The following is a 26,893-nucleotide window of genomic DNA, read 5'->3' on the forward strand; positions in this document are numbered from 1 at the left end:
GGATACACTTACGAACAAAAAAAAAAAGAATGGAAGCTCCTTGGACTAAAACTTCAACCTAAAAAATGGCATTTCAAAAACAGAATCAAGAATACAAAGTCAAAGAACTCTAATTAAGTGCCAACATAGCACAGTAAAAAGTTCGACATTTGCGGAGTGTACAATTCAACGGAATGAATCTGCAGTTTAGCTCTGTCTCTAGCTAGGATTTAAAGACAGATTTGCTGATTTTAGGAGTATGGACCTAATTGATTTTGTGTGTATAGATTAATGGCTAAATTGGATCTTATGTCATATACCTTCTATGTTTTTATACATTACATTGGGTTAAATTACACCAATGACCACTGAACTTTACCCATTTTAACATTAGCCAATGAATTTCAATTCTGAATGGTATGACCATTGAACTTTACATTTTTTAATACTGATTGCCAATCAACTTTAACTAACTCAAAATGACAGTTAATGGCCTCAAAATAAAAATATTCAAAAATTAAAGTTGTTTAGAACGAAATTTACCATTAAACCATATTTTATATTCTCCAAAATCGCCTTTTTTAGAGTTTTCTATCTCTAAAAATCCACTTTCTCTCCTAACCAAACACATTAATGACCTCAAAACGAAAACTTTCAAGAATTAAAGTTTCTTAGAATATCATTAACTCTTCAAAAAATTTAGTTTGAGACCGTCAACGGTCGTTTTGAGATGTTGAGTAGCCACCGGTGTTAAAAAATGTAAAGTTCAATGGTCATATCATTAAGAATTGAAGTTCAATTGCCATAATGTTAAAATGGGTAAAGTTCAGTAGCGGTGGGTGTAATTTACCCTAGTACACAGTGACTTCCATATTTTTTTTAAAAAATTATGTAATGATTTTCTTTATATTTTCACAAACTATTTGGTCCTATCACATTAGATAAAACAATTATTTCCTAGTTATCCTCCTACTCTTTATTATGAATAAATAAATAATACCAAAATTTAAAAGAATAAATAATATAACCTTTTCTTCTAATATATACATGTGTAATACACTATTTTTATTACAAATGTAGTGATAAATATAAGTTTGGATAATGTCCCAATAAAATCATAAATATAAATACTCATTTTATCTCAATAAAAATCTATTATTTTTATTTTTGCTCCAATAAATTACGTTATACATTTTCATTTTCAAATTAGGTAATCAACTATCAAATGCCAAATCAGCTCCATATAGTAACAAAAGTATTCTTTTACTAACCACGCGGTTGTGGTAGAGTGGTAAAGGCTCCTCCCCCTTTAACCAAAGGTCGGCCAGCAGTCCCATTCATAGAGGTGCAAACCATCTGCGAAAGTGAATAGCCACTGCTGTCGGCGGTGGAGATACACTTACCAACAAAAAAAAAAAAAATATTCTTTTACTCTATTTGAGATCCACAAAATGTTCCAATCCATATTTTCCAAACAAATAAAATTTAACCAATGGCATGGGCTTAACATGAATTTGACATGACACTATGGATGATTCAAAAACGTCCAAAATGATTTTTTTGGTTTAACCAATGGCATGGATACACTTACGAACAAAAAAAAAAAACTTCATTGACAAACAAAACCAACATTTACAACCTTTGAACAACTTAGTACAAACTCAACCATCCGTGCTAATTAGCAGACTAAAGGACCTTAACTATAACAATAATACAAACAGTCGACTTAACGAGATTTCATTTCTAACACAGGTAATCCGCGACCAGCAGGTGTTGTTAGCCAACACCCGGCGTTGGAAATATGCAAGCTGCTATTAGTAATACGCAAAACTACATTTGGCATATCCTTCAAAATATGACAACAAATATACCTATACTGACAACCACATACACTTTACATTGTATAGCTAACTTCCTAAATAGTAATGAAGCAAAGAATTCAGGACTGGTCCTGGTTCTCCATTCCACATAACCAAGACTGATACTCTTCCATATTTGTTGGAGGAATCACCCTCTTGCGTATCAGTGTTTCAACAGTCGGGCACTCTCTCTTCCTCCCACCTCGTGACTTTGTCCTCATTTCCCGATCATGCTCTAAGTGCTCTAAAAGTCGACCAAGTCGCCGACTAATCGGCCGACTAGTCGGTGAAATTCAGAACACTGACCGATTTTTTATAACTGGGCGGATTAAATCGGGGTCCGATATATTTCCGCCTAGGCGGTTCAAGTCGGGATAAATCGGGGCAAGTCGGGTTAAGCGGGTAAGTCGGGTTAGGCGGCTAAAAATCGGGTCAAGTCGGGTTAAGCGGCTAAAAATCGGATCAAATAATAAAATTATAAAAAATTTGCTACAAAATAAATAATACAAATAATTAATGATCACAACAACAACTAATTTACAAATAAAACTAATTTCAACATATATTGGAAATTATAAAAAAACCCAAACTAAACTACCCATAACAACTAATCGATTTTTTTAACCCAAATTTAAAAAAAAAACCCAAACTAAACTACCTATAACAAATAATTAATAATCACAACACAACTAAAAAAAATAAAACTAATTTACACAGCACTAAATTTACAAATAAAACTAATTTCAACATATTTATAATATTTATGGATATTTTATTATTTATTTAAAGCAAATATTTATAATATTTATTAATATTATTTTTAGATGTGATAATTTATATTTTAAATGTGTTTATATTTTATATTTATTTAATTATAAATATAAAAAATAGAAAAGTACATATCCGATTAATCTTTATATTTATTTTAAATGTGTTTATATTTTATATTTTAAATGTGTTTATATTTTATATTTATTTAATTATAAATATAAAAAATAGAAAAGTACATATCCGATTAATCCCCGATTAATCTTTTGAGGTCTTGTCCGCCCGACTAGCGCTTTACGACTTTTAGAACACTATTAAGATTTCATTTTCAAACCATTAATGTTGATGAGTAAATCATGTTGTCCAAACATCCTGCCACAGTACTTACAGGAGTAAAGATGTGTACTCCAGATTTCTCGTGTTTATCTCTAACGTGCTTGTATGCAAATCTCATACCACAGCCTGTAAATCCACAAGCAAAAGGCGTAGCTTCAAGGTGCACAGCCCTCACATGCTTAAGAAGATTTGTTTTCTGCATCCACACATACTGTTAGAGGTGAACACTATGCAGCATTGTCAAGAATTCAAGTACTGAAAAGAAAACACCATCTTACATTAGAAAATGTATGGGAACAATCTTCAAAATGGCATTTAACTCTCTTTGTTGAACCCGCACATGCTTCATGCATCCGGAGATGCCTCTTTATGTTCTTCCTCAACTGTTTTGCTCCACAAATCTCACAATTCATGTATCTGTGGCAGGAGTTGATGTGAGCCTTAAGGCACTCACTATTGGAAAAATGTTTCATACAACCCGGTTCAGCACAGAATGCCTCTACTACATCCGGTTTAACTGCAGTATCAAGGATATTCATCAGATTCGAACATTAACACACTGACCAAACTCCCAAAGCAAACTTAAGGCATATCAACCAACTCACCATGGGAGTCCCTGTGTGTTTGCAGCTTCGACAGGTATTTGAACACCTTACCACAACCAGGTTCCTGGCAAACATGCTGCTTTGGACCAGTATCATTCAAGGGGGGATTCTCATTATGAAGCTCTTTAACATGCCTGTTCACATTTCCTTTTACCATAAACTCGCAACTACAATTCTCAATAGGACATTTGAAGAGTTTTCCTTCATGCTTTAGGGAGTGGCGGGTTAAGTGGTCTTTCCTTCTGTAGCTGGCATGGCAATCATCAACTGAACAAACATATGGCCTCTACAAAATTGGAAACCACACATCAATACCGGAATAAACAATTACATGTATAATTAACCATGACTTGTTAGACATAAGATGTTCTCAAACCTCACCAAACCAGTGCGTGACAGAGGCCCACTTGATGGAGCTTCTCAGGAGGTCTCCCAACCTGATACTAGTCCATTCAAGTCCGAACTTGCCTCTTGCATTTTGGAGTTCTTTTTGTGGGATCCAATGCCTCACGCCTTTACATCAACTTTTATTTACTAGAGAAAAGAATCCTGCAAAATTAATAGTTTTCAAAAGTTGTATATGCTAACAATGAAGCAGTTAGAATATATTTAAAGCTGAAAATGTACTTCATATTTCTGCAAGGTAACTATGCCAAAATAGAAAATGCTCAAGACAACAGCTGTTAAGGTTCATATAGTAGATATGATTAACTCTAGACAATTTGCTTTTTTACCAAGCAAGAGTTGCCACATGCAACCTCCCTGTTATACCAAAAGATAAAAATATAACTCATAAACAAAAGTTAGTCATATAGCTCCCAGCCCAATCCCGAGAAATTTTATTTCCTTTCTAAATATTCTAAGTTTCTAACTCGGTAAAAAGCAAATCCAATTAACAAGATTATACAGAGATAGAAGTGTCCATATGTATTGTGAGAACACTTAATTTGTATCAGTTTAACTTTGAATTCACGTCAAAACCTTTCTTTAAGCTCGAAAACTTTGTAAATACCAGACAGAAATCCAAGTGATAACATAGTGTTTAAACACCTCTTCAAAAGTGCTAGTATCACAAGCAATCCGAAAGCCACACAAACTTAAACATTGAAGGCAGCCAATAGAAGCCAAATTTTATGCACATAACATAAAACTAAATCAACAGCCATGGTCAATACCTCAAGCGAATGACTTTGCATATGTTGCAATAAGTATGCAGGCTTTTTAAAACTAGCACCACATTGTTCACAAACATTGGACTTTCTTCCCCCCACTTCTTCATCTTCCTCCTCTTCCTAAGCAATAGGAAAAATAAATAAAAATAAGAATCATTGTTCTCGACAAAAACAGATTAAAAAAAAAAAGTATCAATTTATGATGGTCCGATTGTTTCAAATGCAAAATTTTATTTTCTCTATACTAAAACAAGCTTATCAAGCTAACTCATCATTCCAAGCTAATAAGAGCTCAGAGAAGAATTTTCAAAACATACATGTTGATAAACTTAATGGGCGTGAATTAAAAAAAAAAATCAAATCGTATCAAGAAGTCCTTCACAAATTAAAACATATATAGAAACTAAAACATAAACAGCAAATACCCAAATACTATGAAAACCTAGCTAATTGAAAAACAATGTAAAAAAATGTCCATTAACATCATGATATTCAGATCTAATAGTTAGTAAATCAACAGATCCATGTATAAAGATAGAAATAAGGTGAAGCAGATCGAAGTGCTACCTTATGGTGAGTTTGGATATGAGAAGTGATAAGGGACTTCTTAGATCTGCAAATTCCGCAGTAATCACATATATAACGTCTAATATCTCTGAAAATAGGCCTTGGGACTTCGTCTCCCGCCGATTCTTCCATCCCCGGTGTAGATCTAGAAGTAGATAATAAAGAGAGGCGCTATCACTAGTTTATTTAAAATTACCAAAAATTACTACATCATTCCTCAAGCTAGAAACAAAAACATAATTAAGCAAAGCATTCAATACATTAGAAATTAGAAAATACATGTATTTTTCCAACTATATATCAGCAGGGCATCCAAAAAATAATGAGAAAATAATCAATGCATTGCAACAACACAAGAAGTCTTCTTGTATACATATGCATTTAAATTGAAATTAGTGACAAACTTTGATGGTGATATAGACAGTACTAAAGACTATGTGGGAATAAGCTAACTATTAAAGGATAGACTTCTAAAATGGCGTTGTCATGAACACTGTTTGTGTTACTGTTCTGTAATAGTACAACAGAACTGTGAAGCAAATTTTCAAATACCAGTTTTCTAAAACAACATGATGAAAAAATTTACGAAGAGGTGGAATAAGCCAAAGAATTTAAAAGGGCACAAAGACTGTGATTTGATTTGTTAAAAGAGCAGATTGTAGAAGCCTCTGTGTACTGGTTATGGAAGGAGAGGAATGCTAGCATTTCTCAAAAGTGTAACATGAGGAAAGAAAAAAAAACCCTGTAATTAGAAATGTAGTGTTCAATGTGAAATATTTAGTTGTACAGGAATGTGAACTATGATTGATGATCTTAATCCTAGATTTATTAACAGATGTATTCTTTGAATATTTGTTCTTTTGAGAACATTTCTTCAGGTTTAACGACCAAAAGTAAATGGTGATGACAGAAAGTACATATTGCACTAAACAGCAATACATAGACTTTCATATCTTAGAATTACCTTCGCACCAGCATTTAGACAAAGTTCTAAAGCTTCTTTGACAAAGTTCTACACTTATCATACAAAATAGTTCAACATTGTTCTTGACTCGAGTTCAATTTTATCTGGGTAATAAAAAAACCCTAACTCAATTTTAACCTCTTATTTTCTGATCTATACGAATTAGGTATATAAAAATAGGAAAAAAAATCAATATTCATCAATCATATCATAAAAGCAAAGCAAGCATCAAAATCATATATCATATAAAAATAAGACTTTAAAATAAACAAACAATCCTAATTTATGAAGACGCAGCAAAAACTCACATTAGAAACGCAGCAAATGGAAGAGACGGCAAAACGCAGCGGCAAAACGGAACGGAACCGAAGGCAGAAGAAGACGCGCAGCAGCAAGTAGGAGAAACCAGAATGACGAAAACGCAAACAGATTTTCTCCCTAGCAGAAGAAGACGCGCAGCAGCAGGTAGGAAACCCGGGAAGACAGATGGCTACTGGGCTGAGGCAGTCACGACAGACCAGACGATGACATAGAACCACCGAACAGAGATGACTCCGACAGAAACATTATCACAGAAGAGGGATATGCGGAGGTTTCTGGTGGTTGTTCGGTTGCTAGGAGGATATGGATTAAGTATTGTTTGGTAAATTACTGAATGGAGAATTAAAGACGTATTGAGTAACTAGTGGAGTGATAAAGGACGAGGTATTTGGAGCCCGTAAAATATATGGGCCTTGGGCCTGCGCCCCAAAAATCAAGGCCCAGGCACAAGCCGGTTTCGGCCCTAAACTTATCCCGTTCATTGTATCTGCCTCCCTTGCCACCACCATCCTTCCGTCCTCCTCCACCTTTGCTTCGACATAATACACAATGATCTCTGATAATACCTCGTCTTTTATCACTCCACTAGTTACTCAATACGTCTTTAATTCTCCATTTGGTAATTTACCAAACAATACTTAATCCATATCCTCCTAGCAACCGAACAACCACCAGCAACCTCCACATATCCTGTCGGAGTCATCTCTGTTCCATGGTCCTATGTCATCGTCTGGTCTGTCGCGACTGCCTCAGCCCAGTCGCCATCTGTCTTCCCAGGTTTCCTGCCTCAGTAGCTGTAATTTACTAGTCAGTCCATGGGCAATCCACCTCGGTCACAATACCACACATCCGGTTATACAATTCCAAATACCAGTTTTGATTCTTATCACAATTTCTATTAGGTATTCATTCAACCCAATTCTGCTTCGGGTATTCCTGTATTTGGTTCTGATATTATTCATCCAATGTATTTTTCTGCTTCTATTCCAACCAATGTAACTGTCAATATCAAATTAACATCTATAAATTACCGCTCATGGAAAATGAACATAAACACCACTTTACAAACTCATCGGTTATATGATCATGTGCTTAGTTAAGCTCCTCCCCCACCAAAATACTTACATCAACAGAATAATCTTATGGATTATATTCTTAATCCATCTTTTATATCTTGGGACACAATAGAAAACACTACTCGCTCTCTGTTATTGAACTCTATCGTAGAAGAAAATAAAATGTCTACAGTTAATTGTTGAAATGAAAACTTTGAGATAGGATGGTAATTCATTTGATGAATATCTGCAGAAACTTAAGGTATCCTTGATGACTTAACTGCTTCAGCTCTATCCCTTTGATCTTCTATCTAGCTTAATCTTTCAACATGTTTTTTTTTTAAAGTTGTGCGCAGTTCATTTATATTAAACAAAGAAAGATTAAATTAAAGAGAAATGCACCCTATTCCATGTGATTCGAACTCATGACCTCTAGGATCATAGGTAAGCTCTCAACCAACAGGCTAAGAGCTTCACCACTAATCTTTCAACATGTTAATGAAGAATCTTATCATGTTATTGCCTCGCAGTTATCAAACTCGGTTGCTGAACTTGATTTTCATAAACTGTATCATCGGTTGGTCTCTTATGAGATTTTATGAAAAGGAAAGCCCATGGTTCAATAGCCTTAATGAATATTAGTACCAAATCTTCCCCTCAAATTACTATTGCTCGTCCTACCAAAAAAAAAGGAAATTTTTTTATTTGTGGGGAACATAAACCACTAGGCTGATAAGTGTAGTAAAAAAATAAAACAAAGGCACCTCTCAGAACTGTTACCGAGGTCGGAGATTCAGGAACCAATCACAGACCTCAAACTCACTTACCTATCAACAACCTCAAGCCCCCTATTTTGATGATCCTCAACCTTGGTTCCCTGATACGGGTGCCACACACCATATAATATATATTTATATAGTTGTATATACAAATAATTAATATTATAGTTAGAACTTTGTAATATAACATTAGATGATGGTATATGTATAATCAATTCTAATATAATACTTTAGTTTAGAATTTAAATAATATATTAGATATTATTATTTTCTAATTAAGTACATGTTTAATCAAACTTGATTTGATTAAAGGTATTTGAATTAAAGGCCAACATAGTCTATATAAATTAATATTGAATATTAATTTGGATAAATTAATTTAATATATAATTATATGTATATAAGTTAATTAGATTATGATTTAATGTTTTGATAATTAAATTAAAAGATAATTATCTTAAATCTAATTTAATTAACAAAAATATTAAATAAAAGATAATGGGATAAGGGAGAGATTTTTCAGGAAAAAACTACTCACTCCTACCCTATTATACATGGACTTTTTGCCCCTCATCTCTCCAACACAATCTACATTCAATTTTATTGACAAAAATATATTCAAATAACCTTAAATATTAAATTTAATATATATGTATGGTGTATATAAATATTAAATTGTAATATTATGATTTTATACATATAAATTTATATTATTGGATAATGTGGAACTTAATAAAATTGTACAAATATGTAAAGGTAATTTTGAATTTATCATTGGATGATAAAAGTTGACATATTTATAAATTTTAGTGATTTTGTAATTAGTGTAATATCGGATATAAATACTTTTAGATATATATGCAAGTTTTGATAAATATATTATTGGATAATATAATTTATGAAATTTGATATATATATATATATATATATATATATAATAATGTTTTATGAAATAAATTGTTTTAATGGGCTAGGCTCATAAATTAAACTTTTAATTAAGGGTTAGTTACAGAAATATCATAATTAACTACAAAATTATAACTAAATCAGATTATCAAACTTAATTCTGAATATGTCATTATTTTTCATATATAACAAACAAAGTATGTTTTTACATCCTAATTTAAAAATTCAAAACTTCAATTCATAAATTCTAAACCATAGACAATATATCTTAGACCCTTAATTTATAAACTCCAATTCTTAAAATAGATTAAAATTAATGATTTTATTAGTTTGACATAATTGAAAATTAGGACTTGACATAATTGAAAATAGTTTTTGAAATATGAATGTATATGTAAATTTCTCTTTAATTAAATGTAATATTGGATATTACATATCCTAACTAGGCCGGACACAGTTAATTATTCCAAGTTAATTTAAGTCAAAATCCATGAAATCTATGTTAGACATAATACAAGTATAAGTCCTAAAATGAAATATTTTGTTAAATTGGATTAGAAAAATGAATAAGATTAAAATCAATAGTTTTGGTTTTAAGTTTTACAACTCACGAGTAGTTAAAAGGAAATTGAACTAGAAATTTTCTTAGACATAGAAAGTTCTAGTGGCATAATTGAATCATTTATTGGATAAGTAAATCACTGGATGATTTAGAATTCAAATTTACGCAAATTCATAGTTAAATCAGCCATGGAGAATTATATGTGATTAAATCGTTTTTATATGATACGTGCTTAGATTGTTTGTAAATATGATTTATATGAGCTTATTTATCTAGTAATAACCTTTCGGTTGTAATTTTATAAATACGATGTGTGTGTCGTTTTTCATTTCTTTGTAATTTTAGAATAAATTTTATTTTATGTAATTCAAAAAAGACAAAGTGGTCGACAAGGAGGCCATATTTAGAGTTGGAGTCTAGAAGCCCATAAGATTATTTCTATTGTAAATTTTAGAAATTTCAATAGGTTGTACTACTAGGAAGTCCATGTAGAATCATTTTATTTTCTGTTATTTATGCTTTCAGATGCATGTCCATTTCACTCGCTAGAACGTTTTATATCAATGGATCGTGTAAAGCCGTTTTAGGAGTCGCTTTAATTAACTAAATTAATAGTAAGTCATAAGTGTTTTTTACAAACAAACCTTGTCAAGGCATCAATTATCTAAATGTAGGTCATGCCAAAGTCGAGTGCGTTGGATCATCTTTGTGAGGCAAGGGTTAAGGTATCAAATACGATTAACATCGAGTTGGTGGTTTCAACTTAGCATGGAACCTAGGCAGACCTTGGCCCTAAGAACTAGAAGGAAAGTGCTAAAGTACTAAGGACTTCAATATCCCTATAAATTAATTCATGTTGTAGTATGTTTTTTTACGTCAATTGGTCGAGATTCGTATAAAGCCCAATCCTACTGAAGTCATCCTTCAGGCTATGACATGGCTATTTAGGTAGGAATCTCATTCCAAATAAATACGTGTGTAATTCTCAATTTTGTAAAATCTAATTTCACAAATTGATTTTTAATAGGTAATATTCAATATTATACTAATTACAAAATCACTAAAATTTACAATATGATAAATTTAAATTACCTTAACATTCTTGTATAGTTTTAAAGATTCATATTAATCCAATTAATATAAACTTCTATTTGATAAAATCATGATTTAATATATATATCAAAAGGTTATTTACATTTTAATTTGTTTCCCAAACAAAATAAAACATAACCCTAATTTGACTTAGATTTAATAACTTAATTTTCCCAAACCCTAATGCAACATTTTTAAAAATATAAATCTGTCCTAAAATCAGCATTAAAAAACAGCCTAAGACAACATTTTCTGGAAAAAACTGTTGCATTGCCAGAAATCAGATTTACCCTTTAAAACTAAAAACGTCATAATTTGAGTTTTAGAACTCCGTTTTCATCGAAATCAATTTCTAAAAATCACAAAATTTATATTTAATCCAGAAATATAATTTTTACCAATTAATTAATTAACCCCAATTAATCATAAATAATTAAAATCAAATTTTAATTAATTTCCATGAACCCTAACAAGAATACAATCCTAATTAAAAACCAATTTTAACCTAATTAAAACTAGCATATGATTAGCCCTAATACCACTGATGGAGTTTTAACATTCGTTTAACGGTTTGCAAAACACATATAAGCAAATAAAATACAGATCCACAAGGATCTACCATATGCAATTAAAATTAGAGTTAAGAAAAATATCTTTCGTCAAGACATGGAGCAAGAAAGTCCCTTTGAACGAGATTGAGGAGTTGAAAGGCGAACTCCCTTTACTTCATCCCTTACGGAATAGGAAGAGATGCTGGCTATCATAGGAATCAAATTCTCGTACCAAATCAACCTTTCTTGGCCAAAATCTGCAAGTACCGAAATAGTTTTGCTTCTGGGATGAAGAACAGAGAGAGAGCCTTTTCTTTTCTTAAATATGTGAAAAGAAAACTCAATTTATATATATAATGGAGATATCCACTTTTTTAATCCTTTAAGATTTTATCTCTTTCCTTATATATTTTAATTAACCATTAATTAATTAGGAAAGAAAATAAATCCTTTACCTAGTGGGATAAGGGGTAGGGCACCAATGGCTTGATTTTAGGGATAAAATTTTCCTTAATTTTACCTTAATTAAATCCTATTTACCAAAATAGATTTAATTAACCCTAAATTATGTATATCTTTATTTGACTAATTACACATTAAGCATATTATATACATGTGTTATAAATGTAAATAATATCTAATATTATTTCCATATATAATAGAGTTAAGGTGCAAAAATACCCCTAACGTTTTGGGTCAGGAGCAATTTTACCCTTAATGTCTAAAATGGTGCAATTTTATCCCTAATGTTAGAAGCCAAGAGCAATTTTACCCCTACCATTGATAAATTGGGTCTAGAGGTGTGCATCGGTACAAAACCGAACCGAACCGAAAAAACCGAATACCGAAATCATCAAAATACTTCAAACCGACACCGAACCGAATAATAGGTAAAACCGAACCGAAATATGCGGTTCGGTTCGGTTTAAACCGAACAAACCAAATTAAGTTAAAAATAATAAACAACAAATAAAAATCACTATATTTTTTCATGAAATTTACCTCAACAACAACAAAAATTTAAATATTTCCAAAATATATCTATATTGGGTTATTATCTCAACAATAATAAAAAAAATTAAACTTGTATAATCAAATATATATATATATATATATATATAAAAATGTAAAATATGTGTAATTCGGTGCGGTTCGGTTTTTTCACATTTTCTGTCAAACCGAACCGAACCGAATACCGAAATACACTTAAAATTAAAACCGATGCCGAACCGAATTGTTAAAAAAACCGAACCGAAAAACCGAATTCACTCGGTTCGGTTCGGTATGCGGTTTAAACTGAACCGATGCACACCCCTAATTGGGTCAATTTGAGAAATAATTCATCAAACTGTCTTCTCGGTCATGAATCTTATCATCTACACTTCACACATGCGTTATTTTATCAATAACAAATCACAAACATATGTTGGGATGTGAAAAAAATAAGAAAAAAATATTAAAAATATACTGTCTTTCGTACGAATTAGATAAAAAAAATTTTAAAAATTCACCGAATTTATAAATATTAATCTCCAATTTTATTATTAAGTTATAAAAAATATTATATCCTTTTTTAGAACAAATTGATATGCAATTGGTGCAAAATAAAGAAAGAATGATTGTATTTTATAATAGTGCCTGAAATTGATCCAATTTATCAACGTTAGAGGTAAAATTGCTCTTGGCTACAAACATTAGGGGTAAAATTGCACCATTTTAGACGTTAGGGGTAAAATTGCTCCTGACCTATAACGTTAGGGGTATTTTTGCACCTTAACCCTAATATAATAGGTATATAAACTTAATTATACATCAAAATTGTATGTTTATAATATCCAATATCAATATATATATATATATATGGCTCTTGTAAGAACTCTTTTTTAGGTGAGGACACTTATGGTGAGAACACTCAAAACTACGTCGTTTTGAGTATGAAAATTAAAAAAAATAATGCTGCTGCATGTGGGGTTTGAACCATGGACTCCTCATCTACACTCCACACTACTTACCACTGAACCAATTACTTTTCTTATATATCATGTTGCGCGCTGCTTAATATATCAGTGCCATTTTAGCTTCTATTGTTTAATATTTTGATGCATACACTTATTAATATCGATTAAATTTGCATAATAATGAATTATTAATAGAAAAAAAAAGAAATGTGCATAATAATGAATTATTAATAAAAAAAATCCAAGAACATGCTCTAATTTCTTATTTATTTAATTCCTCTATATTTTTGTAATTTATGTTTTAAAATGTTAAGGACGATATTCTAAAATTGTTACATATGTTCTAAACTTTATAATTTGTGTTCTAAAAATTAAGTATAATATTTAAAAAAAATACTAAATATATGGACCATTTTTGCATTTGTTATATAATATAATTTATAAATATTCTAAATAACATAACATATGTTCTAAAAAACATAACGTATGTTCTAAAGTTTATATTTTGTGTTCCAAAAATTAAGTATAATGTTCTAAAAAAATCAGTAGATATCTGGATCGTTTTTTCATTTGTTCTATAATATAATTTATAACTCATGTTCGAAAAAACATAACACATGTTCTAAAAAACATAACATATGTTCTAAAAAATATGTCATACGTTTTAAACTTCATAGTTCGTGTTTTAAAAGTTAAAATATATGTTCTAACGTATGTTTTAAAAAATATATAGTTTGTGTTCCAAAAATTAAGTATAATGTTCTAAAAAAATCATCGTTTTTTCATTTGTTCTATAATATAATTTATAACTCATGTTCGAAAAAACATAACACATGTTCTAAAAAACATAACGTGATGTGATATTGGTTATGAAAAAGAGATAATAACCAAATCAACAAGTTTTCCCGATCTATCTTAAGGAATTAATAGAATCAAATAACAAACATAAATTGGTGATAACAAACCAATCCCAAAGAATTAAAGACAATGAAAGGAGATCTGACCTTACACCTTCGAATAATTAAATTGGAACCTGAGTGTTTGGCGATTCACAAGTACCTTACCAAAATACTTGTTCACGATCAAGATAATATTGCAAGAATGATGACCCGGTCTCTCAAGCTCACAATAAAGAATTCAATCCCGGATTGAAAATAATTCCCAAAGGAAAAAAAGAACTTTTGTTCATAAAAATATTGATTTCTGATTGATGAAAATAATGAAGAATACAAGCCTTTATATAGGCTACAAAATAAACCTAAACCTAAACTAAAAAGGAAGTTGAATCCTAGTGCACCAAGGTAAAAGAAATCCTAATTAGACAAGGAAAAACATTAAATTCGTTTTTGTCCTTTAGAGCCCAATTTCAGCCCACTAATTAACGTTATTTGGGCCTTTTAATTAGCTAGAAATAAGCCCAATCAAACCTATAAGGTTATAGCATTAATTTTAATGAGTCCCAATGGGTTTTGCACATGCCAAACACATGCAAGTCCAAAGCTTCTCTTAAAATATGATCGACCTTTTTACATATCACTATTATGGGCTTGGGCTTGGATACAACACAAAAACACACCATCTTTAATGACTTCGCTAGAATTCATTCCTTGTTTAAAGAAGCTCAAGATGAGTCCATTAAGCATTTTTTGGTCTTTCTTTGCACGATTCTTCGTCATAGGTCCAATTGACAGCTCCAATGGATCCCTCATGCTTCTACTAGGCTCTTTAACTCCAAGCTCCTTTGTTCCATGCTCTTGTGCTTTTGATATCACATCATTCCCTCTCTCTTGAAAAGGATTTGTCCTCAAATCTTCATCTCCTACGTCAAACAAAGATAAATCAGCCACATTAAAAGTTGCATGCACACTATACTCACCTGGCAAGTCGAGCTTGTAGGCATTATCCCCAATTCGTGCGACTACTTGAAATGGACCATCGCCTCTAGGATGTAGCTTTGATTTTCTCTGAGCGGGGAACCTTTCCTTGCGCATATGCAACCACACCCAATCACCGGGTTCAAATAGAACACATTGTCGACCCTTGTTAGCTTGCTTTGCATAATGCTCATTCTTCTTCTCCAGTTGTTGTTTCACTTGTTCATGTAACTTAAGCACCATTTCTGCCTTTTTCTTTCCATCTAAACTTTTCCTTTCATCAACAGGCAAAGGGATCAAGTCTAATGGTGTCAAAGGATTAAAACCATAAACAATTTCAAATGGTGAGAAGTTAGTAGATGAATGTATAGCCCTATTATAAGCGAACTCAATAAATGGTAGGCATTCTTCCCATGACTTAAGATTCTTTTGAATAACTGCCCTAAGAAGTTGTCCTAAAGTTCTATTTACTACTTCGGTTTGACCATCAGTTTGAGGATGACAAGAAGTAGAAAACAACAGTTTAGTCCCCAATTTATTCCACAAAGTCTTCCAAAAATAGCTTAAAAACTTAGGATCTCTATCACTAACTATACTCTTTGGCATCCCATGCAGACGAACAACCTCTCTAAAGAACAAGTTAGCAATATTAATAGCATCATCAGTTTTATGGCATGGTATGAAATGTGCCATCTTAGAAAAGCGATCTACAACCACAAATATGGAATCATTACCTCTCTTAGACCTAGGTAAAGCCATCACAAAATCCATGGATATAGCAGTCCAAGGTTCATTCGGCACAGGTAATGGAGTGTATAAACCATGAGGCATAACTCTAGACTTAGCTTTCTTACAATTAATACAACTAGCACATATTCTTTCCACATCACGTTTCATATGAGGCCAAAAGAAATGTTCAGAAATCATGTCCAAAGTCTTAGCAACCCCAAAATGCCCCATCAAGCCTCCACCGTGGGCTTCCCTCACAAGAAATTCTCTATGTGAACATTTAGGCATGCATAATCGATTATCTCTAAATAAGTAGCCCTCATGTCTATAAAATTTTCCAAAAGCAGTAAGTTCACAAGCTTTATAAATAGATGCAAAGTCTAGATCATCAACATATAATTCTTTGATATACTCAAATCCTAAACACTTAGCATGCATCACATTCAATAAGCTAACTCTCCTACTTAATGCATCAGCAACTACGTTTTCCTTCCCTTGCTTATACTTAATCACATAAGGAAACGTCTCTATAAATTCCACCCACTTGGCATGTCTTCGGTTCAATTTTTGTTGACCCTTAAGATGTTTCAAGGATTCATGATCGGTGTGGATCACAAACTCTTTAGGCCATAAATAATGTTGCCACATTTGCAAAGCCCTAACTAATGCATAGAGTTCTTTATCATAAGTGGGATAGTTTAAGGTTGCACCACTAAGTTTTTCACTAAAGAAGGCTATAGGTCGACCCTCTTGCATTAAAACAGCACCAATCCCTACTCCCGACGCATCACACTCAATTTCAAACGATTTATCAAAGTTTGGAAGTGCTAAAACGGGGGCAGAAGTTAGTCTTGCCTTAAGCATCTCAAAAGCATCCTCTTGTGCTTTGCCCCACTTAAAGCCAACATTCTTTTTTATTACCTCGGTTAGTGGTGCGGCAATGGTACTGAAGTTCTTCACAAACCTCCTATAGAAACTCGCCAAGCCATGAAAGCTCCTCACCTCGGTAACTGAATTTGGCATTGGCCACTCTTGAATGGCTTTCACCTTTTCAATATCAACAGAAACTCCTTGTGCTGAAACAATAAAACCCAAAAACACAACTTTCTCCATGCAAAATGAGCACTTAGAAAGGTTAGCGTATAATTTCTGTTCTCTCAAAACATCTAATACAACCTTAACATGTTCTATGTGTTCTGCCTCAGATTTAGAATAGATAAGAATGTCATCAAAATAAACAACAACAAATTTACCTATAAACTCTCTCAAAACATGATTCATTAATCTCATGAAAGTACTAGGTGCATTTGTTAAACCGAAAGGCATAACTAACCACTCATATAAACCATGCTTAGTCTTAAAAGCCGTTTTCCATTCATCTCCTAATGACATGCGAATCTGATGGTACCCACTCTTAAGATCTATTTTAGTGAAAATAACAGCCCCATTTAATTCATCCAACATATCATCTAACCTAGAGATAGGATGACGATACTTTACCGTGATTTTATTGACGGCTCTACAATCGATGCACATCCGCCAAGTTCCATCTTTCTTTGGTACTAGGATGACTGGTACAGCACACGGACTCATAGATTCACGAATCAACCCTTTTGCCATTAGTTCCTCGACTTGCCTTTGTAGTTCTTTTGTCTCCTCAGGGTTACTTCTATAGGCTGGTCGATTTGGAATTTGTGCTCCGGGAACAAAGTCAATTTGATGCTCAATTCCTCGAATCGGGGGTAACTTATTAGGCATCTCTTCGGGGAATAAATCCTTGAATTCCTGCAAAAGAGGGGAAATACTAGAAGGAAGGTTAGACTGACTTACAGAAGATAAACAAAAACTCTTACAATAAAATAATAATAAATTTTTGTTTTCAAAATCAGCTTGCTTTACATCCCTCAATTTAGCATATAAAGATAGATTTTGACTTTTATTAATGCTCCTCTCTTTTTCTCTCCTCTCACCCTCATTTCTTGACCTCACTAATGTCTTTTCACTCACCTCTTCTCTCTTCACACCCTCACTGATTTTATCACTCTTATTTTCTCTCGCCTTAACCTTTTCCCTTCTCACAGATTGTTCTTGTAACATTCTTTGCATGTAGAGCTGATCTTCAAACACTTCAGCAGGTGATAAAGGTGGCAAAATATACTCCTTCCCATCCTTAGCAATAGTAAATTTATTTGTTCGACCATGATGTAGTGCTGATCGATCGAATTGCCAAGGCCTCCCCAATAACACATGACATGCTTGCATAGGTACTACATCACATAATACCTCATCAGAAAAAGAACCAATAGAAAAGTTCAGAAGCACCTGTTTAGTAACTTTGAGTTCGTTACTATCATTCAACCATTGTAACCGATAAGGATTGGGATGTGGAATTGTTGATATCCCTAATCGGCTTGCTAACACGTTGCTTACCACGTTGCAACAACTTCCTCCATCAATAATTAGTAAGCATGTTTTTCCAAGTATGTTGCAATGAGCATGAAAGATGTGCTCTCGTTGCTCAATGTCACCACTCACTCCCATCTTCAATGTTCTACGAGTGACTAAGTTAACTCCATGTCCTCCTTTACTATCCACCTCTTCTATATCACTACAATCTTCTAAGGTGGGCATATCATCTGATTCATGTTCGGACTCACTTTCGGATATTAACTCACCATGCTTCATAACCATCGCCTTTTGATTCGAACACTCTCTTGCATAGTGCCCTCTCCCTTGGCACTTAAAACACACAATTTCACGAGTTCTTGTGGGTTTTTCAGTAGTTTTGTATTTTGGAGTAGTTCCACCAATTTGCAACTTCCCAAATGCTTTTGAATCAACCTGAGGCGTTTGGTCACTTTTAGAGCTAAATTCAGATTTAGTTTTGAAATTACCTCTTGGATCTGACTTCCATGGAGTGGAAGTAGTGCCTTTGAACTTTGATCTCCCTTTCTCAACCTCTTGAAGTTGTCTCTCAATTTTTATCGCTTTATGGAGCATCTCGTCCATGTGGAAATAAGTTTGTAGCTCAAGAGGGTTGCGAATCTCCCTCTTCATTCCCATGAGAAATCTAACCATGGTAGCTTCCTCATCTTCTTGTATATCAGCTCGGATTAGTGCCATCTCCAATTGTTTGTGATAATCTTCAACAGATTGGTTACCTTGAGACATGGATTGGAGTTCTTTCAACAACTCCTTATAATAGTGAGCCGGCACAAATCTCTTTTTCATGACCTTCTTCAATTCACCCCATGTTCTTATGGGTTCATCACCATCTCTTTTTCTTGTGCGCTTTAATTGGTCCCACCAAACAGCCGCATATTCAGTTAGTTCGGATACTACAAGTTTCACCTTCTTCTCCTCGGAATACTCATGTATGTCAAAGATTGTTTCAACCTTTCGTACCCAATCAAGATACGCCTCTGGGTCACTAGCTCCTCGAAAAGTAGGCATTTTAAGTTTGATAGCATTAAGATTACTATCTTTTCGATCGTTACCCCTTTTTCGGTATCCAAACTGCTCCTCCTCTTCAGACTCGGATAGTTCATCATCAAAATTCAATCTCCCGCGTCCTCCTTTCTTTTGGCTTGATTTCTTTTGGTTTGAAACCAAATCAGCCACAATAGCCCCTAACCTCTTCATCTCACCTACAATAGCTTGTTGCCATTCTTTAGAATCAACATCGTTAACGTTGTCCTTTTTAGGTTCGTTAGACATGACAAAATATATAAAGAATGAAAGAAAAGTGAAATCTAGTCTAAAGCAAGAAAAGAAGAAAAAGAAAGTAAAAGAAGTACCTCACAACCGGTTCAATCACTCTTTTATATTATCTTGATAGATCACAAGGATTATCTCGGGTAATATAAATGCCAATGAAGCAAAAGAATGACAAAATAAAGTAGAGCAGAAACTAGAAGCAAAGAAGACTAATATTGTAACGATAACCAAAGTTTAGCACACTAAGAATAGAATAAAAGACGATTTTCGAAGAAGAGACAAATGTTTGAAAGAAATTTTAAGAATGTGTGTTTAGCATGCAAATTCTAGAAAACTTGTAACTTTAGTACAAACAATGAGCCGAATTTTTTTTTTTTTTTTTTCCTTTTTTTTTTCCTTTTTTTTCCTCTTTTTTTTTCCTTTTTTTTTCCTTTTTTTTTTTCTTTTTTTTTTCCCTTTTTTTTTAAACTAGATTGGAATTGATTAACAAATTAAACTTGCACTAATGATTTAGCATGCAAAAAAAAATTGAAGAAATTCACACACATAAATGGGTTTGGCTAGTAAGAATAGAATCCAAAAATAATCAGTTCGCTACAACTAAGAACCTAAATAACTAGATGCAAAGATATGAGGAACTCGATCAATAATTAAAGACTCTAGATTGGGGTAAATTTTTTTTTTTTTTTTTAATTTCGACAAACAAAACAAAAACAACAAATTCCTTAAGAGCCAAAGCTCTGATACCAATTGATGTGATATTGGTTATGAAAAAGAGATAATAACCAAATCAACAAGTTTTCCCGATCTATCTTAAGGAATTAATAGAATCAAATAACAAACATAAATTGGTGATAACAAACCAATCCCAAAGAATTAAAGACAATGAAAGGAGATCTGACCTTACACCTTCGAATAATTAAATTGGAACCTGAGTGTTTGGCGATTCACAAGTACCTTACCAAAATACTTGTTCACGATCAAGATAATATTGCAAGAATGATGACCCGGTCTCTCAAGCTCACAATAAAGAATTCAATCCCGGATTGAAAATAATTCCCAAAGGAAAAAAAGAACTTTTGTTCATAAAAATATTGATTTCTGATTGATGAAAATAATGAAGAATACAAGCCTTTATATAGGCTACAAAATAAACCTAAACCTAAACTAAAAAGGAAGTTGAATCCTAGTGCACCAAGGTAAAAGAAATCCTAATTAGACAAGGAAAAACATTAAATTCGTTTTTGTCCTTTAGAGCCCAATTTCAGCCCACTAATTAACGTTATTTGGGCCTTTTAATTAGCTAGAAATAAGCCCAATCAAACCTATAAGGTTATAGCATTAATTTTAATGAGTCCCAATGGGTTTTGCACATGCCAAACACATGCAAGTCCAAAGCTTCTCTTAAAATATGATCGACCTTTTTACATATCACTATTATGGGCTTGGGCTTGGATACAACACAAAAACACACCATCTTTAATGACTTCGCTAGAATTCATTCCTTGTTTAAAGAAGCTCAAGATGAGTCCATTAAGCATTTTTTGGTCTTTCTTTGCACGATTCTTCGTCATAGGTCCAATTGACAGCTCCAATGGATCCCTCATGCTTCTACTAGGCTCCTTAACTCCAAGCTCCTTTGTTCCATGCTCTTGTGCTTTTGATATCACATCATAACGTATGTTCTAAAAAATATGTCGTACGTTCTAAACTTCATAGTTCGTGTTTTAAAAGTTAAAATATATAGTTTGTGTTCCAAAAATTAAGTATAATGTTCTGAAAAAATCAGTAGATATCTGGATCGTTTTTTCATTTTTTCTATAATATAATTTATAACTCATGTTCGAAAAAACATAACACATGTTCTAAAAAAACATAATGTATGTTCTAAAAAATATGTCGTAGGTTCTAAACTTCATAGTTCGTGTTTTAAATGTTAAAATATATATTTTAACGTATGTTTAAAAAAATATATTTTCTTATATAATATAAATTATAAAAATATAAAGGAATTAAATAAATATAAATGAATTAAATAAATAAGAAATTGGAGCATGTTCTTGGATTTTTTTTATTAATAATTCATTATTATTCACATTTTTTTCTATTAATAATTCATTATTATGTACGTTTCTTTTTTTTTTCTATTAATAATTCATTATTATGCATATTTAATCGATATTAATAAGTGCATGCGTCGAATACTAAACAATAGAAGCTACTAGCAAAATAGAATATTAAGCAGCGCACGTGTTATAATACATAAGAGAAGCAATTGTCTTAGTGATAAGTACGGTGGAGTGTAGATGGAAAGGTCTTTGGTTCGACTCTCACTAGCAACATTTAGTGTTTTTTATTGATTTTTATTTATTTTTTTACTCAAAACGACGTAGTTTTGAGTGTTCTCAACATAGGAAAGTGCCCTCACATAAGACGAGGTTCTCACTTGATCCCTCTCCTATATATATATATATATATATATATATATATATATATATTTCCAATTTAATCCAATTGTACTGAAAACAAAAACTTCAGTTTTGCCTTGCTCCCATTGTTTCCTTGATTTGGGTCAGACCCGAACTGATTTTTTCCAATTAAATTCTACTATTCGACCGTTCTATCCTTCCTTAAGTAAAAAAAGATTCCATGAAAGTTTCTTTCCAGGAGAGATACTGATAGGTATATCTAGAGGTGGTGGTTAGACCGAACTTCTAGTTCGTCTAATCCAATCATTAGTAGGTTTTAGCTAACCTCTATAAGAATCCAACTCATATATTAATCTCATGTTCAAAGACTGAGAACCTAATAGTAACCTCATAGTAATCCCTTGCTAAATAATATCATGTTGAACATGAGGCACGGTACAATCATCCTCATATAGTGTTCAAACATTCCTTGATCTCTTATGAACTAATAACTTCGAATAAGCAATGATAAGGGATATGGGCCAAGCCCAACCCAAATCAGCCCAACTACAAGGACATGGCCCACCTAGGGACTACTCCTCGTCTATAAAAGTAAGACCAACTAGCCACTGAAGGGGGGTGACTACTTTCTCTCTCTAATTTATTACTTTATCTCTCTTGCTACCTAGAAACTGACATGACCGTCAGAGTGTTTCCAGAGACCGCTCCCCGCACAGAGACGACGTCCGATTTCGAAGGTCTACTGCTACTCCATATCTCCGTTATTTGGTGTGGTGAACATGGAGAGAAATTGAACCTTAGATCAGCTAGAAGCACATCGCGCACTTAAAGAATGGAGAACAGTCAACGATGTTAGGCAATTAAAACTCTGATGCTAGAGAAGAACGACGAGTCACCGGAAGCCAATACGAGTAGGAAAAAGAAGAACCTTGAACTAAAGTTTCTATTTTCAAAGAGAAAATACGGAGAAAGCATGAAAGTTATCCTTGTCTGATTGAATAGTTTCCGGTGACCTTGTTGCCAGAGCTAGCCTATGAGAAAGAATAATTACATCAAATTTTCAATACATTTTGATGTTTGATTAAGAAAATGGTGAGAAAATACGATGGAAGATTGCTGTAAATCACCTATCTCACCTATCTGATTATTTCTATTTCTAGTTAGTATTTCAAACAATAGTATTCCCATACTCTACTAATCAACACCAATCTTTGTTATAAGTAAGAACAAAACTATAAGAGTATGAAGAGTAAAATTAATACCTCATCAAAATTAAAAATCAATGAGGACTTTGATTTTTTTTATATAATTGATTTATGAATATTGTAAATAAGTACTGAATATAAAAATATTTGAATTTAAAGTTTAAGTCAAATATTTGGGATAAAGGTCAAATTTATTTTTAACGTTTTAGGGAAAGTGCAGATTTAGCCCTAACGTACAAAATATATAAATTTAACCATAACGTTTCCAAACAATATCAATTTTAGCCTACATTATTGAAAATTTATAAAGACTGATTTGGTTGTTATTTAAGTATCAATTCAAACCTTTTGAACATTAATTATGTAGTGTGTTACTAACACAATTACAAAAAACTAACAATTAAGTCTGTCACATATAAGTTAATAATCACGATTTTTTTTGTCAAAGTGTCAAAAATATGTACTATGTTACTAACATAGTTACAAATAATCAACAAAAAAATATACAAACTGCTACAATTTATCGATAAACTGGTTTGGAAATTCCGATATGACAGTTAAATAGTAGTCAAATCAGTTTTTTCAAATTTTGGTTATTAAAGAACTAAAATTGATCTTGCTTGAAAATGTTAAAGTTAAATTTGTCTATTTCATACGTTATGGCTAAATCTGCACTTTTTTAAAACGTTAGAGTTAAATTTAGTCTTTATTTTGACTTACCAAAATAAGTGATTCTTTTTTTACTTAAATGAAATTGGTATGTAACGTTATGAAACAAGCTAACAATGCTTTCTGCAGGGCTTTTTCGAAGTTATTGTTGGATAATTATTTGGCTAGCGATGGAAAGGGAGAGACTTTTAGTTAGCTAAAAAATTATGGCTTGGATAATTATTTGGTTGAGACTGATGCAATAACAGTAGTTGTGAATCTTAGACAAGCTCATTTTCCGTTAGCATATGACCTTATTTTATGTTGGAATTAATTGGATATGGATCCAATTAGGCCCGCCCGAAATGGAACGGGCCCAAACCCAATAAGAATTAGGGTTAGGTTATCTATTTATTCAGTATAAATAGAAACCCTAACCAACACTAATTCTAAGAGAATAAGGAATTAGGTTTTAGAGATACATTATCTCAAAAAAACACAGAAAAGAGAATTTTTCTCTCCTGCTTCCTCCTTTTGGCCGCCGCCCCCTCTCTCTCTTTGGGATTCGTCGTCGCTTTAGTTCGTGAATCAATTGTCTTCCTCTTCCAATTCTATTGGTGTGGTTGAATGCTTGACTGGTGATACTAGATCGGGTGATTGATCCATCCTTTCACTGCAAATCAAGAATGGGATCTGCGCTACAAGAGGTAACCCATAAACCCGTTTAATTATTCGGATAAATATATATGTTGTGAATATATGCTTATCCCGACATTGGTATCAGAGCCATTGGATCTAGTATTCCGTCTTTACCGCGAATCCGTTTGCGTTTGAATCTTTTTTGAAAGATTAAAAATAATTCATTGTTATTATTTTTTATGATTATACACTGGAATTGATTGATTGCGTGATTAAATTGAATTATGGTTCGATTTAAACGTTTTTTACTCAATTAAACTCGTTTTAGGTTTCTGTTACCTTCTGATTTTTCGTTCCGCTCGTCAAATCAAAAAACCGACCACGCCATCGAGTCTAGAGACCCCGAAAACCCTAGCTTCCATATATTCTTCGTCACTGGAATCGGTCGGGAAGGCGGCGCGTGGCCTTCACGCGCCACTTGGGGGGAGAAAACGCGTGTCTCCCCCCAGCCCGCCACGCGGTAGGCGCTGGTTGGCCAGCCGGTGCCGCGTTGGCGCCAGCTGGACCAACCAGCGCGCTCCATGTGGCAGAGGCCCCTCCACATGCGCCAAGCGCGTGTGGGCGCGTGTGGGCCTCTTCCCGTGACCAATTTTTTCCTGTTTTTTTACAGAAACGCGTTTCTGAATTTTTCTTATTTTTTTTGGGTATTTTTTCAAAATTTTTGGATGAGCAGTTTATACAATTTCTTTTAATTAGGGTATATTAAATATTTTTAATGTGTTATAAATGTTTTATAAACGCTCTAAAAATATTTTATAAAATATTTTATGTGTTATAAATGATTTTAAATCAGATTTAAGGAGGTCCCTACCACTATGACAATCGAGATATGTTTTGATTGGGAAAAGGTCTATGCATGTGGCAATAATATTTTCTGGTGTTTCTTTGTTTTTGGATAGTTATGGCAATCATTAGATTCACCCCAGTGGAGCCTGTAACGGACAATCAAGTGGCTATCAGGGAGATATTTCGCATTAGACTTTTGAAATGCAGAATGTCTAAGGAAGTGCGATGGGATGATGCAGATGCTATTGTGTGTCACCTAATCGAGGTACATGACCTTATGCAGTGCCTCATCCTTATGGGAGATTTTGACGGAGGTCATGATCAAATAATATTATTCTCCGGCCTTCTTGAAACCCTAAAGTCCTCTCCAAGACTCCATAGGCTATATTTGCATAGCTTTAACAGTTCTGGCTTGAATTATGAACATTCCGTGTTACTGTTCTTAAATGAGCTAGATGAGCTGAATGTCACCTTACCTGTAAGTGACGATGGAGTGAGACTGAGGTCCGGAAGACAACTTAGGTCTGTCCAATATAGGAGGGTTTTCGGGGAGATGCCTGAAATGTTAAGGAGATCTGTGATTCGTTCCTTCCCTCGCCCGTTCCATGTAGGAGAAATTCCTTACATGGAAGAGATGGAAGATTTTTATGTTGGTTAAATGAACCATTTTTGTTTTTGGTGTGGTTGTGGATTTAATTTTTTGGAACAAATTTTTTTTCTTTGAGGTTTATTATTCCAGTGTTATAATTTTTGTTAGGATTTCTATTGGAATTTTTGTTTTCTAATGGATTTTTTAATTAAAAAAAATTTCAAATATGTTTGGATAATTTTTTATTTATGGTGTGATTATTCGAATATGTTTGGATAACCATTTGGATCCTAATTTAATTATTATTCAATTTTGATTGGATAATTTTTGGTATGTTGGATTGGAATTGATGAGCTTGAATAATTTTATGTGAGCATTTAATTGCGATTTATTAGATCAGTGATTAGTTATTATTGATTTAATGATTATCTTCGACCTTAGTAGTTAAGATTAGTCAATATTAAGATTGAAATAATAAATCAAAAGTCATCTTAATTCCTTACAACAACCATATTTTTGTAATAAGTTGTGTTGAGCGATTTCCGCAAGTGCACGGTATACGCTTGTAGTAATAAAAGATATCGAACCCACAGGGAACGCTTTTTAACTAAAACTTTATTTAATTCATTTTAATCACGTGTTTAGGTTTAATAAAAGAAATACGTTTAGTTGATGGAATAGGTTTTGGTAAATTAGGATTAGATAGAAGGATTATATCGAGTTTAGAGAACAATTCCGTTTTG

General features: G+C 32.8%; 2 protein-coding genes across 2 annotated transcripts; both read right to left on the reverse strand.

The window, feature by feature from the left end:
- Nucleotides 1-1,556: 1,556 nt before the first annotated feature.
- Nucleotides 1,557-6,913, reverse strand: LOC136224553 (transcription factor IIIA-like). Its single transcript, XM_066012913.1, has 7 exons — nt 6,559-6,913; nt 5,287-5,431; nt 4,723-4,839; nt 3,548-3,833; nt 3,221-3,459; nt 2,991-3,138; nt 1,557-2,082 (listed from the first exon to the last, which is right to left on the reverse strand). Exons 2-7 carry the CDS (start codon nt 5,416-5,418, stop codon nt 1,919-1,921), a joined length of 1,086 nt encoding a protein of 361 aa, XP_065868985.1. The 5' UTR covers nt 5,419-5,431; nt 6,559-6,913; the 3' UTR covers nt 1,557-1,918.
- LOC136222841 (uncharacterized) lies at nt 5,497-19,794 on the reverse strand. The gene is made up of 8 exons (XM_066010541.1): nt 19,687-19,794; nt 18,289-19,446; nt 17,601-17,862; nt 16,537-17,153; nt 15,632-16,404; nt 15,351-15,478; nt 15,205-15,293; nt 5,497-5,508 (listed from the first exon to the last, which is right to left on the reverse strand). Exons 1-8 carry the CDS (start codon nt 19,792-19,794, stop codon nt 5,497-5,499), a joined length of 3,147 nt encoding a protein of 1,048 aa, XP_065866613.1.
- Nucleotides 19,795-26,893: the final 7,099 nt, after the last annotated feature.

The sequence above is a fragment of the Euphorbia lathyris genome, chromosome 3 (genome assembly GCF_963576675.1).
Source record: "Euphorbia lathyris chromosome 3, ddEupLath1.1, whole genome shotgun sequence".
In the NCBI taxonomy this organism is placed as follows: domain Eukaryota; kingdom Viridiplantae; phylum Streptophyta; class Magnoliopsida; order Malpighiales; family Euphorbiaceae; genus Euphorbia; species Euphorbia lathyris.